The following is a 15,219-nucleotide window of genomic DNA, read 5'->3' as shown; positions in this document are numbered from 1 at the left end:
CAAAAACTTTTACTCTTCATGCTGATACTACACTCCCTCACCAATTGTATTCTGTACTCTCTGTCTGTTCAGTGTCCTCCTCTCCATTTGTATTCTGTAATTCGCTGGCCATCCAGCCCCTTCACTGTAACATGTTAATACTATATTGTAGTTCGCTGATTGTTAAGATTGTAATTCACTAATTGTACAGCTCTCTTTACTTTGAACCGCCTAGAAGTCGTAAGATTATGGCGGTATAGAAAAATTAAGTTATTATTATTATTAAACTGTTTTTTCTTTCCAAACCAATAGGCACTGTGGCGATTTGGGATTTAGCAACAAAATCCCTACTTCAACGTGTGAGACAGGCAGATGGCACCGTCTGCATATATCCCTTCAGCTGCTTTCTTGCCCATGACCATGCTGTAAAGAGTGTTGCATGGTGCAAAGCTAACAGGTGGAGTTATTAATATATGTATGCCTAAATTATTCAAATTGGTTTGAGAAAAACTGAAAAAATGCACATAAATGCTCAAACTGCATGAAGTGCTTTCATTTTGCATGAAGGGCGCTTTTAAAATGTATCTTAGCCGAACTTCAACATAATTCCGCTTGAGTTAATGAAAAATTCTGAGCGAAATATACTTGATAAAATCGTCTGTCGTACCTGAAGATTGGAGAGTTGCCAATGTTACGCCGATTTTTAAAAAGGGCTTCAGGGGAGATCCGGGAAATTACAGACCAGTAAGCCTCACTTCAGTGCCGGGCAAAATGGTAGAAACAATTATAAAAAAATAAAATTATGGAACACGTAGACAAACATTATTTAATGAGATGGAGTCAACATGGGTTCAGCCGAGGGAGATCTTGCTTCACCAATTTGCTTGACATCTTTGAAGGTAGCATAGTAGATGACGGCAGATAAAAGCCCGAATGGTCCATCCAGTCTGCCCAACATGATTCAATTTAAATTTTTTTTCTTCTTAGCTATTTCTGGGCAAGAATCCAAAGCTCTACCCGATACTGTGCTTGGGCTCCAACTGCTGAAGTCTCCGTCAAAGCTCACTCCAGTCCATCCACACCCTCCCAGCCATTGAAGCCCTCCCCAGCCCATCCTCAACCAAAAGGCCATATACAGACACATACCGTGCAAGTCTGCCCAGTACTGCCCTTAGTTCTTCAATATTTACTATTATTTTCTGATTCTAGATACTCTGTGCTCATCCCATGCTTCTTTGAATTCCATCTCGGGAGCGCTTCTTTGATTTCCGTCTCAGGAGCACATTCCAGGCATCCATCACCCTCTCCGTAAAGAAGAACTTCCTAACATTGCTCTTGAATCTACCACCGCTCAACCTCAAATTATGTCCTCTGGTTTTACCATTTTCCTTTCTCTGGAAAAGATTTTGTTCTACGTTAATACCTTTCAAGTTAATACCTTTGAACGTCTAAATCATATCTCCCCTGTCCCTCCTTTATTCTAGGGTATACATATTCAGGGCTTCCAGTCTCTCCTCATATGTCTTCTGGCGCAAACCTCCTATCATTTTCGTCACCCTCCTCTGGACTACTTCAAGTTTTCTTATGTCCTTCGCCAGATACAGTCTCCAAAACTGAACACAATACTCCAAGTGGGGCCTCACCAACGACCTGTACAGGGGCATCAACACCTTCTTCCATCTACTGGCTACGCCTCTCTTTATACAGCCCAGCATCTTTCTGGCAGCAGCCACCGCCTTGTCACACTGTTTTTTCGCCTTTAGATCTTCAGACACTATCACCCCAAGGTCCCTCTCCCCGTCCGTACATATCAGCCTCTCATCTCCCAGCATATACAGTTCCTTCCGATTATTAATCCCCAAATGCATTACTCTGCATTTCTTTGCATTGAATTTTAGTTGCCAGATATTAGACCATTCCTCTAACTTTTGCAGATCCTTTTTCATTTTTTCCACTCCTTCTTTGGTGTCTTTATTCAAGGATATACAGTGAGCGAGGTGCAAAATCTGTATATCCCCAGATTCAGAAAAGGGTGCAAAAAGAGCCGAACAAAAGACCCGGCGTGGATAACTAAAGAAGTGAAGAAAGCGATAGGTGATAAGAATTCATTCAAGAAATGGAAAAAGGTAAAACCGAGGAGAACTGGAAAGAACACAGGAAGTATCAAAAAGAATGTCACCTTGTGTTTAGAAAAGCAAAAAGAGAATATGAAGAAAGGCTAGCCAGGGAAGCACAAAATTTCAAACCATTCTTTAGGTACGTTAAAGGGAAGCAGCCGGCTAGGGATGAGGTGGGACAGTTGGATGACGGAGATAGGAAGGGTTTGGTGAAGGAGGAGAAAGAAGAGGCAGAAAGACTAAACACGTTCTTTTCGTCAGTATTTACAAATGAGGACACATCCAACATACCGGAACCTGAACAAATCTTCAAAGGAGAACAAGAAGAAAAATTAATATCCATGGAAGTAAATCTTGAAGACGTACACAGGCAGTTAGAAAAATTAAAAATCTGACAAATCACCAGGCCCAGAGGGAATCCACCCTAGGGTGCTCAAAGAGCTTAAGGAGGAAATAGCTGAACTACCAAAGCAAGTTTGTAATCTATCCTTGAAAACATGCATTATCCCAGAGGATTAGAAGATAGCCAACGTTACGCCCATCTTTAAAAAGGGATCAAGAGGTGACCCGGGGAACTACAGACCGGTAAGTCTGACCTCAGTTCTGGGGAAAAATGGCGGAAGCACTGATAAAAGATACCATTGAGGAGCATCTAGAAAGGAATAAACTTATGAAAACAAGCCAACATGGCTTCTGCAAGGGAAGATCGTGCCTAACGAACTTATTGCACTTCTTCGAAGGATTTAACAAACTGATGGACAAAGGGGACCCCATTGACATCGAATACTTAGACTTCCAAAAAGCCTTTGACAAGGTACCCCATGAACGCCTGCTTCGGAAACTGAAGAGCCATGGGGTGGAAGGAGACATGCACAGATGGATCAGGAATTGGTTGGCAAGTAGGAAACAGAGGGTAGGAGTGAAGGGCCACTACTCGGACTGGAGGAGGGTCACGAGTGATGTTCCGCAGGGGTCAGTGCTCGGACCGCTGCTATTTAATGTATTCATAAATGACCTAGAAACAGGGTCGAAGTGCGAAGTAATAAAATTTGCAGACGACACCAAACTATTTAGTGGGGCTAGGACTATAGAGGACTGCGAAGCTTTACAAAGGGACCTCAACAAACTAGGGGAGTGGGCGATGAGATGGCAGATGAAGTTCAATGTAGAGAAATGTAAAGTCTTACACGTAGGGAACAAAAACCCGAGATACAGCTACACGATGGGAGGGCTGTTATTGAGTGAGAGTACCCAAGAAAGGGACTTGGGGGTAATAGTCGACAAGACAATGAAACCGTCGGCGCAGTGCTCAGCTGCCACTAAGAAAGCAAATAGAATGCTAGGTATAATCAAGAAGGGTATTACAACCAGAACGAAGGAAGTTATACTGCAGTTGTATCGGGCGATGATGCGCCCGCATCTGGAGTACTGCGTCCAATATTGGTCGCCATACCTAAAGAAGGATATGGCGATACTCGAGAGTGTTCAGAAGAGAGCGACACGTTTGATAAAAGATATGTAAACCTTTCATACATCGAAAGATTGGAGAAACTGGGGCTTTTTCCCTGGAGAAGCGGAGACTTAGAGGGGACATGATAGAGACTTAAAAGTCTTGAAGGGCATAGAGAAAGTGGAGAGGGACAGATTCTTCAAACTTCAAAAACTACAAGAACGAGAGGCCATTCGGAAAAATTAAGAGGGGACAGATTCAGAACCAATGCTAGGATGTTCTTCTTCACCCAACGGGTGGTGGACACCTGGAATGCGCTTCCAGAGGGTGTGATAGGACAGGGTACGGTATTGGAGTTCAATAAGGGTTTGGACAATTTTCTGAAGGAAAAGGGGATAGAAGGGTATAGATAGAAGGTTACTATACAAGTCTTGGACCTGGGAGGCCCCCGCGTTAGCGGACTGCTGGACATGATGGACCTCTGGTCTGACCCAGCAGAGGCACTTTGCATGTTCTTATATTCTTACTCTGTTACAAATCTTGGTATCATTCGCAAAAAGGCAAACTTTTCCTTCAGCAATGTCACTCACAAACATATTGAACAGGATCGGCCCCAGCACCGAACCCTGAAAGACTCCACTACTTACCTTTCCTTCTTCCGATTGACTTCCATTAATCACCACTCTCTGGCGTCTGTCCGACAGCCAGTTTGTAATCCAGTTCACCACTTTGGGTCCTAACTTCAGCCCTTCAAGTTTGTTCAAGATCCTCCTATGAAGAACCTTATCAAAGGCTTTATGAAATCTAAGTAAACTAAATCTAACATATGTAGAACAAAATCTTTTCCAGAGAAAGGAAAATGGTAAATCCAGAGGACATAATTTGAGGTTGAGGGGTGGTAGATTCAAGAGCAATGTTAGGAAATTCTACATTATGGAGAGGGTGGTGGATGCCTGGAATGCGCTCCCGAGAGAGATGGTGGAGAGGAAAATGGTGACTGAGTTAAGAACATAAGAAGTTGCCTCCACTGGGTCAGACCAGAGGTCCATCGCACCCAGCGGTCCACTCCCGCGGCGGCCCATCAGGCCCATGACCTGTGAAGTTGTCCCTGTCTATTCCTATAATCTGTCTCTACTTCTATCTGTACCCCTCAATCCCCTTATCCTTTAGGAACCTATCTAAACCTTCCTTGAACCCCTGTAGCGTGCTCTGGCCTATAACAACCTCCAGAAGCGCGTTCCATGTGTCCACCACCCTCTGGGTAAAAAAGAACTTCCTAGCGTTTGTTCTAAATCTGTCCACTTTCAATTTCTCCGAGTGCCCCCTTGTACTTGTGGTTCCCCACAGTCTGAAGAATTTGTCCCTGTGTACCTTCTCTATGCCCTTCAGGATTTTGAAGGTTTCTATCATGTCTCCTCTAAGTCCCCGCTTTTCCAGAGAGAATAGCCCCAGCATTTCCAACCTGTCAGCGTATGAAAAGTTTTCCATACCTTTTATCAGTTTAGTCGCTCTTCTCTGGACTCCCTCAAGTACTGCCATGTCCTTCTTGAGGTACGGCGACCAGTACTGGACACAGTACTCCATAGAAACATAGAAATAGACGGCAGATAAGGGCCCACGGCCCATCTAGTCTGCCCACCTTAATGTCCCTCCCCTACCTTTGCCCTGTGAATAGATCCCATGTGCCGATCCTATTTGGCCTTAAAATCAGGCACGCTGCTGGCCTCAATCACCTGTAGTGGAAGACTATTCCAGCGATCAACCACTCTTTCAGTGAAAAAGAATTTCCTGGTGTCACCTCGTAGTTTCCCGCCCCTGATTTTCAACGGATGCCCTCTTGTTGTCGTGGGACCCTTGAAAAAGAAGATATCTTCCTCCGCCTCGATGCGGCCCGTAAGATACTTGAATGTCTCGATCATGTCCCCCCTCTCTCTGCGCTCCTCGAGCGAGTATAGCTGTAATTTGTCAAGCCGTTTTTCGTATGGTAGATCCTTGAGTCCCGAGACCATCCGGGTGGCCATTCTTTGCACTGACTCCAGTCTCAGCACATCCTTGCGATAATGCGGCCTCCAGAATTGCACACAGTATTCCAGGTGGGGCCTCACCATGGATCTATACAATGGCATAATGGCTTCCGCCTTACGACTGACGAAACCCCTTCGTATGCAGCCCATGATTTGTCTTGCCTTCCTCCACTTGATTGGCAGACTTTATGTCCTCACTGACGATTACCCCCAAGTCTCGTTCTGCTACCGTTTTTGCTAGGATCTCGCCATTAAGGGTATAAGACTTGCATGGATTCTGGCTGCCCAGGTGCATAACTTTGCATTTTTTGGCATTGAAGTTGAGTTGCCATGTCCTAGACCATCGCTCCAGTAGGAGTAGGTCGTGCATCATGTTGTCGGGCACTGAATCTTCGTCTGTTGTGCATTTGCCCACTACATTACTAAGTTTGGCGTCATCGGCGAATAATGTTATTTTACCTCGAAGCCCTTCTGCCAAGTCTCTTATAAAGATGTTGAATAGGATTGGGCCCAAGACTGAGCCCTGTGGTACTCCACTAATCACCTCCGTCATTTTGGAGGGGGTGCCGTTCACTACCACCCTTTGGAGCCTACCTCCAAGCCAGCTCCCAACCCATTTCGTCAATGTGTTACCTAATCCTATAGAACTCATCTTGCTCAGTAACCTGCGGTGTGGTACGCTATCGAATGCTTTGCTAAAGTCCAGGTACACGATGTCCAGGGACTCCCCAATATCCAGCTTCCCCGTTACCCAGTCAAAGAAGCTGATCAGGTTGGATTGGCAGGATCTCCCCTTAGTAAATCCATGTTGTCGGGGATCCCGTAGATTCTCCTCATCCAGGATCTTATCTAATTGGTGTTTGATTAGAGTTTCCATTAGTTTGCTCACTATCGATGTTAGACTCACTGGTCTGTAGTTTGCTGTCTCCATCTTTGAGCCTTTCTTGTGGAGTGGAATGACGTTAGCCGTCCTCCAGTCCAACGGGACGCTGCCTGTACTAAGGGAGAGGTTGAAGAGCGCGGACAGTGGCTCCGCCAAGACATCACTCAGCTCCCTAAGCACCCTGGGGTGCAGGTTGTCCGGCCCCATTGCTTTGTTAACCTTGAGCTTTGACAGCTCACCGTAGACACTGCTGGGCGTAAACTCAAAGTTACTAAACGGGTCAACTGAGCTAACCCTTGTCTGTAGCTGAGGGCCGAGCCCTGGCGCTTCTCGGGTGAAGACTGAGCAGAAGTATTCATTTAATAGTTGGGCTTTTTCCGAATCCTTTTCCACATAGTCTCCATCTGGTTTCCTAAGACGTACAATCCCGCCTGAGTTTTTTCTTCTATCACTGATATACCTGAAGAAGGATTTATCTCCCTTCTGGATGTTCTTTGCTAGAGACTCCTCCATGAGGAATTTAGCCTCCCTGACTGCTGTTTAGACGGCTTTTGATTTGGCCAGGTAGTCTGCTCTAGAGTCCTGCTTCCCTGATTGTTTGTAAGAGATGAATGCTTTTTTCTTCTCCTTGATCAGGTCTGAGATCTCCGCAGTAAACCACTGTGGCTTATTGTTCCTTCGCCGTTTACTTACTGATTTTACATAGCGGTTTGTTGCTTCTTGTATGGTTGCTTTCAAAGTCGACCACATGTCTTCCACGTTATGTGGGCGCACCATTGCACGATACAGCGGCATGATTACTTCCTTCGTCCTGGTCTTGATACCCTTTTTAATGATACCCAACATTCTGTTTGCTTTCTTTGAGGCTGTCACACACTGTGCTGATGCTTTCAATGTTGTGTCCACCATCACCCCCAGGTCTCTTTCAAGGTTGCTTACCCCTAGCAATGATCCCCCCATTTTGTAGCTGAACATCGAGTTCTTTTTCCCTACATTCATGACCTTGCATTTCTCTATGTTAAAGCTCATTTGCCACTTTTTTGCCCACTCTTCCAGCCTCGTTAGGTCCCTTTGCAGGTCTTCGCAGTCTTCCGTGGTTCTAACCCTGCTGCAGAGTTTGGTGTCATCCGCAAATTTAATAACCTCACATTTTGTTCCCGCCTCCAGGTCATTAATAAATATATTGAACAGGATTGGTCCCAGCACTGACCCCTGTGGAACTCCGCTCGTGACCCATTGCCAGTCTGAGTAATGGCCCTTTACTCCAACCCTCTGTTTCCTGCCTGCCAGCCAGTGTTTGATCCATCGGTGGACATCCCCTTGTACCCCGTGGTTCCACAGCTTCTTAAGCAGCCGTTCGTGGGTTACCTTGTCGAAGGCTTTTTGGAAGTCAAGGTAAATGATGTCTATGGATTCCCCTTTATCCATCTGGCTGTTTATTCCCTCAAAGAAGTACAGTAAGTTCGTGAGGCACGACCTTCCCTTGCAGAAGCCGTGCTGGCTCGCCTTCAGCTGTCCATTGTTTTCTGTGTGTTCGCAGATGCTGTCCTTAACCAGTGCTTCCATCATCTTTCCCGGAACTGAGGTCAAGCTCACCGGCCTGTAGTTTTCCGGGTCACCCCTTAATCCCTTCTTAAAGATGGGCGTGACATCTGATATTTTCCAGTCCTCCGGGATCTTCCCAGTTTTTAAGGATAGGTTACATATTTGGCGAAGTGTATCCGCTATTTCGTTTCTCAGTTCTTTTAGTACCCTTGGGTGGATGCCGTCCGGCCCCGGTGATTTGTTGCTCTTCAGTCTGTCTATCTGTCAGAGGACATCCTCTTGGCTTACCTCTAGTTAGACCAGCTTTTCATCCTGATCCCCACTTATGATCTCCTCGGGTTCTGGAATATTGGATGTGTCCTCTCTCGTGAAGATTAATGAGAAGAACTTGTTTAACCTGTCAGCTACCTTTTTTTCCTCCTTTACCACTCCCTTCTTGTCTCCATCATCCAATAGTCCCACTTCCTCCCTGGCCGGTTCAAAGAAGCGTGGGATGAACACAGAGAATCTAGAATCAGAAAATAATATTAAATATTGAACTAACGCCAGTACTGGGCAGACTTGCACAGTCTGTGTCTGTATATGGCTGTTTGGGAGAGGATGGGCTGGAGAGGACTTCAATGTCTGGAAGGGTTTAGATGGGCTGGAGTAGGTTTTAACGGAGATTTCGTCAGTACCGGGAAGAGCTTTGGATTCTTGCCCAGAAATAGCTGAGAAGAAAAAATTTAAATTGAATCAGGTTGGGCAGACTGGATGGACCATTCGGGACTTTATCTGCCGTCATCTACTATGTTACTATGTCCTCGATCCAGTTCTCTGGTCACCCAATCAAAAAATTCAATCAGGTTCGTTTGGCATGATTTACCTTTTGTAAAGACATGTTGCCTCGGATCCTGCAACCCATTAGATTTTAGGAAGTTCACTATCCTTTCTTTCAGCAACACTTCCATTATTTTTCCAAAAATTGAAGCGAGGCTTACTGGCCTGTAGTTTCCCGCTTCATCTCTGTGACCACTTTTGTAAATAGGGACCACATCTGCTCTCCTCCAGTCCCCAGGAACCACTCCCGTCTGCAGAGATTTGTTAAATAAGTCTTTAATAGGACCCGCCAGAACCTTTCTGTGCTCCCTCAGTATCCTGGGATGGATCCCGTCCGGTCCCATCGCTTTGTCCACCTTCAGTTTTTCAAGTTGTTCATAAAGACTTTCCTCCGTGAACGGTGCAGAATCTACTCCATTTTCTCACGTTACTTTGTCAGACAGTCTCGGTTCTTCTCCAAGATTCTCTTCCGTGAACACAGAACAGAAATACAGTGGTACCTCGGTTTACGAGTGCACCGGTTTGCTAGTGTTTTGCAAGATGAGCAAAACATTCGCAAAATTGGCGCCTCGGAAAACAAGCGTGCCTTGATTTACGAGCGCCCCCCGCGATCCGGCACCCTCCGCTCACGTCGCACCCCCCCCCCTTGCCGCCATCCGGCATACCCCAAGCACCCACCCACCCGATCACATTCCTTACCCCCATTTGGCGCCGGCACCAATGCACAGGACTAGCCGGTGCCAGTGCCCGAAGATCTGCCTTCTTCTTCGCGCTGGGCCTTGAGCATCTGCGCATGCTCAAGGCCTTCGAGTTCACGTTCTCTCCGAGAGTGGGGGTAAATGGACAATACTCAGACTGGAAGAGCATCACTAGTGGGGTGCCGCAGGGCTCAGTGCTTGGACCTGTGCTCTTCAACATCTTTATAAACGATCAGGACATAGGTATGACGAGTGAGGTGATTAAATTTGCGGACGATACGAAGTTATTCAGAGTAATGAAGACACAGGAGGATTGCGAAGATCTGCAACATGACATAATCAGGCTCAAGGAATGGGCATCGACATGGCAGATGAGGTTCAACGTAGATAAGTGTAAAGTGATGCATGCGGGAATCTCATGCACGAATACAGGATGTCCGGGGCGGTACTTGGAGAGACCTCCCAGGAAAGAGACTTGGTAGTTCTGATTGAAAAGTCAATGAAACCGTCCACGCAATGTGCGGTGGTGGTGAAAAGGCGAACAGAATGCTAGGAATGGAAAGAAGGGGATCATGAATAGATCAGAGAATGTTATCATGCCGTTGTACCGGGCCATGGTGCGCCCTCACCTGGAATACTGTGTCCAGCACTGGTCGCCGTACTTGAAGAAGGACATGGTACTACTCGAAAGGGTCCAAAGAAGAGCGACTAAAATGCTTAAGGAGATGGAGGAGTTGCCGTACAGTGAGAGATCGGAGAAGCTGGGCCTCTTCTCCCTTGAAAAGAGGAGACTGCGAGGGGACATGATCAAAACATTCAAAATACTGAAGGGAATAGACTTAGTATTGAAAGACAAACTGTTCACCCTCTCCAAGATAGGGAGAACGAGAGGACACTCTCTAAAGTTGAAAGGGGATAGATTCCGTACAAACGTAAGGAAATTCTTCTGCACCCAGAGAGTGGTAGAAAACTGGAATGCTCTTCTGGAGTCTGTTATAGGGGAAAACACCCTCCATGGTTTCAAGACAAAGTTGGACAAGTTCATGCTAAACTGGTGAGACTGAACTCATTTGGAGCACTGGTCTTGACCTTAGGGCTGCCACGTGAGTGGACTGCTAGGCAGGATGGACCATTGGTCTGACCCAGCAACGGCAATTCTTATGTTCTAATCTTTCGTTCCTAATCCACAACTGAACTTTGCCACCTATCCCATGACTCTTTAATTTTCTCAGAAGCCTCTCATGAGGAACTTTATCAAAAGCTTTCTGAAAATTTAGATACACTACATCAACTGGCTCACCTTTATTCACACCTTCAAATAAGTCAAGCAAATTTGTGAGGCAACATCTCCCACAGCTGAACCCATGCTGACTCCGTCTCATTAAATCATGTTTGTCTACGTGTTACACAATTTTATTTTTTATAATTGTTTCCACCATTTTGCCTAGCACTGAAGTGAGGCTTACTGGTCTGTAATTTCTGAGATTACATAATATCTCTACAATCTCTCATTCACACTCCACCACTAACTCTACACAATCAATGTAAGTAATCCACCTAATTTAACAAGCAAATACTGCTGTACATTTCGACTTTCTTTAAGCAAAAAAAGTTCTCTATTATCATAACAGTTCCCAGTCATAACAAATTTGAAAAATCGCAAAGTAGATGCATTCCATAAAATATGAATCATCAATTGAGTACTTCCCGCTTCTTATGTGAACAATTTTCCTACTAAGTCCAAAAAGGATCACACATTGAATCAAAACTTCCAATCAGTGTAGGTAAGACTTCTTTCGGTCAATGAAGACTGGGGTGTAAGTGAGAGATTGTTAAGATATTATGTGATATACTGGATATGTTTATATTAATGAATAATAAATATGTTAATTATTTGGATAATAACCAGCTTTTGATTGATTGAATTGGATAAGCTTATAGTATGTCATAGTGCATCAATGTTAAGAACTTTCACCCAGAACTAAGGGATCCTATTTAATAGAGAGGTATAAGCCTAAAGAAAATTCCCTTGTTAGAACGCTCTTGTCCCCAATGATGTATTCTGAATTTTAGGTTTAGATAGAACATAAGAACAACCATACTAGTTCAGAGTAATGGTCCATCTAACCCAGTATCCTGTTTCCTCAGTGGCCAACCCAGGTCACAAGTACCTGGTAGAAACCCAAAGAGTAGCAACAGTCTATGCTATCGATTCCAGAGCAAGCAGTGGCTTCCCCCATATCTGTCTCAATAGCAGACTATGGACTTTCACTCCAAGAATTTGTTCAAACCTTTTTTAAACCCAGCTGCACTAACTGCTGCTTCTTTTACGTCCCTTCCAGATTCCATACGCTAGGGCCCGGATTCTATAAACGGCGTCCCGATTGTAGGCAGCGGTGGGCATCCTACTGCTGTCTAACCAGCTAATCAGGACACACATTTTTAGAAAAAAAAGTTCCTGAGGCAGGCCGCCTGCATTGGAAGTGCCTCCGGGAGCCTAGGGAGGCACGCAAGCCCACCTAAGCTCGTCTAAGCTTAAACGCTGGCCTACATTGTAAGTAGATGCAGCCACTGAGCTTATCACTGCAAAGGATCTTCCTACTGTGATAAGTTTAGCGGTCGCGACTGTGGCCGCCTGTCTCCTCCTTCCCCCGAAAGAAAGCGACAAGAGGGATGCTCAGTCCATCCTTGCCTGGAACACACACACACACACCCTGAACAAAAGCAGCAGGAGGGATGCCCAATCCCTCCTACCCAGAATACCCCACCCGCCTCAAACGAAAGCAGCAGGAGGGATGCCCAATCCCTCCTACCCGGAACACCCCACCCCCCTCAAATGAAAGCAGCAGGAGAGATACCCAATCCCTCCTACCCGGAACACCCCACCCCACCTCAAACGAAAGCAGCAGGAGGGATGTCCAATCCCTTCTGTCTGGAACGCCGCCTCCCCCCTGTAGATCACGACAGGAGAGATACCCATTCCTGTCAGAACCCCCATAGATCGCACCACCATCCCCCACCCAGACCCTCCCCCCCAGATCCCCTTCTAACCTTGGAAGAAGGCCGGACGGATGGGTCTTCCGTCTGAATGAGGAGGGCCTGCCCCTTCCTGGTACATCATGGGATGCACCAGGGAGGGGCCTAAGGGCCTGATTGGCTCAGGTGCCTAAGGCCCTGCCCATAGGAGGTGGGAGTGAACATTTGGGGGGGGTGTCGGCAGGAGGGATTGGACATCCCTCCTGCTGCCTATGCTTTCAGGAGGGTTCGGGATTGCAGCAGGAGGGATTGGGCATCCCTCCTGCCAGGGAAGATTGCAGGAGGCTTCGGGGGATCATGGGGGGATCTCAGGAAAGTTTTCACTAAATCTACCACACTGACCAAGGTCCTCAAATTCAAGGACACAAACTTCCAAGACATGGGAGACTTCGTTCACCAGGCGCTACAAAGCCAAGCAGAAACCGATAACGTGGAAGAAATGTGGTCGACTTTGAAAGCCACCATTCAGGAAGCAACAAACCGCTATGTTAAATCAGTAAGTAAACGGAGTAGGAACAATAAGCCACAGTGGTTCTCTGCGGAAATCTCGGACCTCATCAAGGAGAAGAAAAAAGCATTCATCTCTTACAAACAAACAGGGAAACAGGACTCTAGAGTAGACTATCTGGCCAAGTCAAAAGCCGTCAAAACACCAGTTAGGAAGGCCAATTCCGCATGGAGGAGTCTCTAGCAAAGAACATCCAGAAAGGAGATAAATCCTTCTTCAGGTATATCAGTGATAGAAATAAGAACTCAGGCGGGATAGTATGTCTCAGAAAACCAGATGGTGACTATGTAGAAACGGACTCGGAAAAAGCCCAACTGTTAAATGAATACTTCTGCTCAGTCTTCACCCGCGAGGCGCCGGGATTCGGCCCTCAGCTACAGACAACGGTTGAATCAGTTGACCCGTTTAGTAATTTCAAGTTTACACCCAGTAGTGTCTACAAGGTTAACAAGGCAATGGGGCCTGACAACCTACAACCCAGGGTGCTCAGGGAGTTGTGTGATGCCTTGGCGGAACCGCTATCCGCGCTCTTCAATCTCTCCCTTAGTACAGGTAACGTACCGATGGACTGGAAGACAGCTAACGTCATTCCACTCCACAAAAAAGGCTCCAAGATGGAGACAGCAAACTACAGACCAGTGAGTCTCACAACAATAGTGAGCAAACTAATGGAAACTCTAATCAAACGTCAATTGGATACGATCATGAACGAGGAGAATCTAAGGGATCCCCGACAACATGGATTTACTAAGGGGAGATCCTGCCATTCCAACCTGATCATCTTCTTTGACTGGGTGACGAGGAAGCTGGATGTTGGGGAGTCCCTGGACATCGTTTACCTGGACTTCAGCAAAGCATTCGATAGCGTACCACACCGCAAGTTGCTGAGCAAGATGAGTTCTATGGGATTGGGCGACACATTGACGAAATGGATTGGGAACTGGCTTGGAGGTAGGCTTCAGAGGGTAGTGGTGAACGGCACCCCCTCCAAAATGACGGAGGTGATCAGTGGAGTGCCTCAGGGCTCCGTCCTGGGCCCGATCCTGTTCAACATCTATATAAGAAACTTGGCGGAAGGGCTCCGGGGTAAAATAACATTATTCGCCAATGACGCCAAACTAAGCAATGTAGTGGGCAAAAGCACATCAGACAGTAATTCAATGCCCGACAACATGATGCACGACCTACTTCTACTGGAGCGCTGGTCTAGATCCTGGCAACTCAGCTTCAGTGCCAAAAAATGCAAAGTCATGCACCTGGGCAGTCAAAATCCATGCAGGACTTACACCCTTAATAGCGAGATCCTAACAAGAACTGAAGCAGAACGAGATTTAGGAGTGATCGTCAGTAAAGACATGAAGACTGCCAATCAAGTGGAGCAAGCTTCCTCCAAAGCAAGGCAAATCATAGGTTGCATACGCAGGAGTTTCGTCAGCCGTAAACCTGAAGTCATTATGCCATTGTATAGATCCATGGTGAGATCTCACCTAGAGTACTGTGTGCAATTCTGGAGGCCCCATTACTGTAAGGATATGCTGAGGCTAGAGTCAGTTCAGAGAATGGCCATCCGGATGGTCTCAGGACTCAAAGACCTCTCGTACGAGGAGCGGCTAGAGAAGTTACAGCTCTACTCACTTGAGGAACGCAGAGAGAGGGGAGACATGATCGAGACGGGCCGCATCGAGGTCGAAGAAGATATCTTCTTTTTCAAGGGTCCCACGGCAACAAGGGGGCATCCGTGGAAAATCAGGGGCGGGAAACTGCACGGTGACACCAGGAAATTCTTTTTCACTGAAAGGGTGGTTGATTGCTGGAATAGTCTTCCACTTCAGGTCATTGAGGCCAGCAGCGTGCCTGATTTTAAGGCCAAATGGGATAGACATGTGGGATCTATTCACAGTGACAGGTAGGGGAGGGTCATTGGGGTGGGCAGACTAGATGGCCATGGCTCTTATCTGCTGTCTATTTCTATGTTTCTATGGATTGGGAATCTCTCCTGCTGGCGAAGATTGTGGGAGGGGTTCAGGAGTGTCGGCTGGAGAGAATGTGTATCTCTCTTGCCACGATCGTTGTTGAGGGGGGGGGTCGCAGCGAGTGCTGGACAGGAGGAACTGAGCATCCCTCCTGCCGCGAATCGTGGTTTTAGGTGAAAGAATGTTC

At 46.5% G+C, this 15,219-nt stretch overlaps 1 protein-coding gene across 5 annotated transcripts in view; it reads left to right on the top strand.

Annotated features, from left to right (window-relative positions):
- Nucleotides 1-15,219, top strand: part of GTF3C2 (general transcription factor IIIC subunit 2) — a 357,778-nt gene that overhangs the window by 243,449 nt on the left and 99,110 nt on the right. For all 5 annotated transcript variants that reach the window (XM_033936535.1, XM_033936537.1, XM_033936536.1 and 2 more), the window contains one exon: nucleotides 292-436. In XM_033936535.1, the coding sequence (XP_033792426.1) occupies nucleotides 292-436 (145 nt within the window). The remainder of the gene's footprint in view (nucleotides 1-291; nucleotides 437-15,219) is intronic.

This window comes from Geotrypetes seraphini, chromosome 3 (genome assembly GCF_902459505.1).
Source record: "Geotrypetes seraphini chromosome 3, aGeoSer1.1, whole genome shotgun sequence".
In the NCBI taxonomy this organism is placed as follows: Eukaryota; Metazoa; Chordata; class Amphibia; order Gymnophiona; family Dermophiidae; genus Geotrypetes; species Geotrypetes seraphini.
The sequence above is the reverse complement of the archived record's forward strand: the minus strand, read 5'-3'. Positions and strand labels throughout refer to the sequence as shown.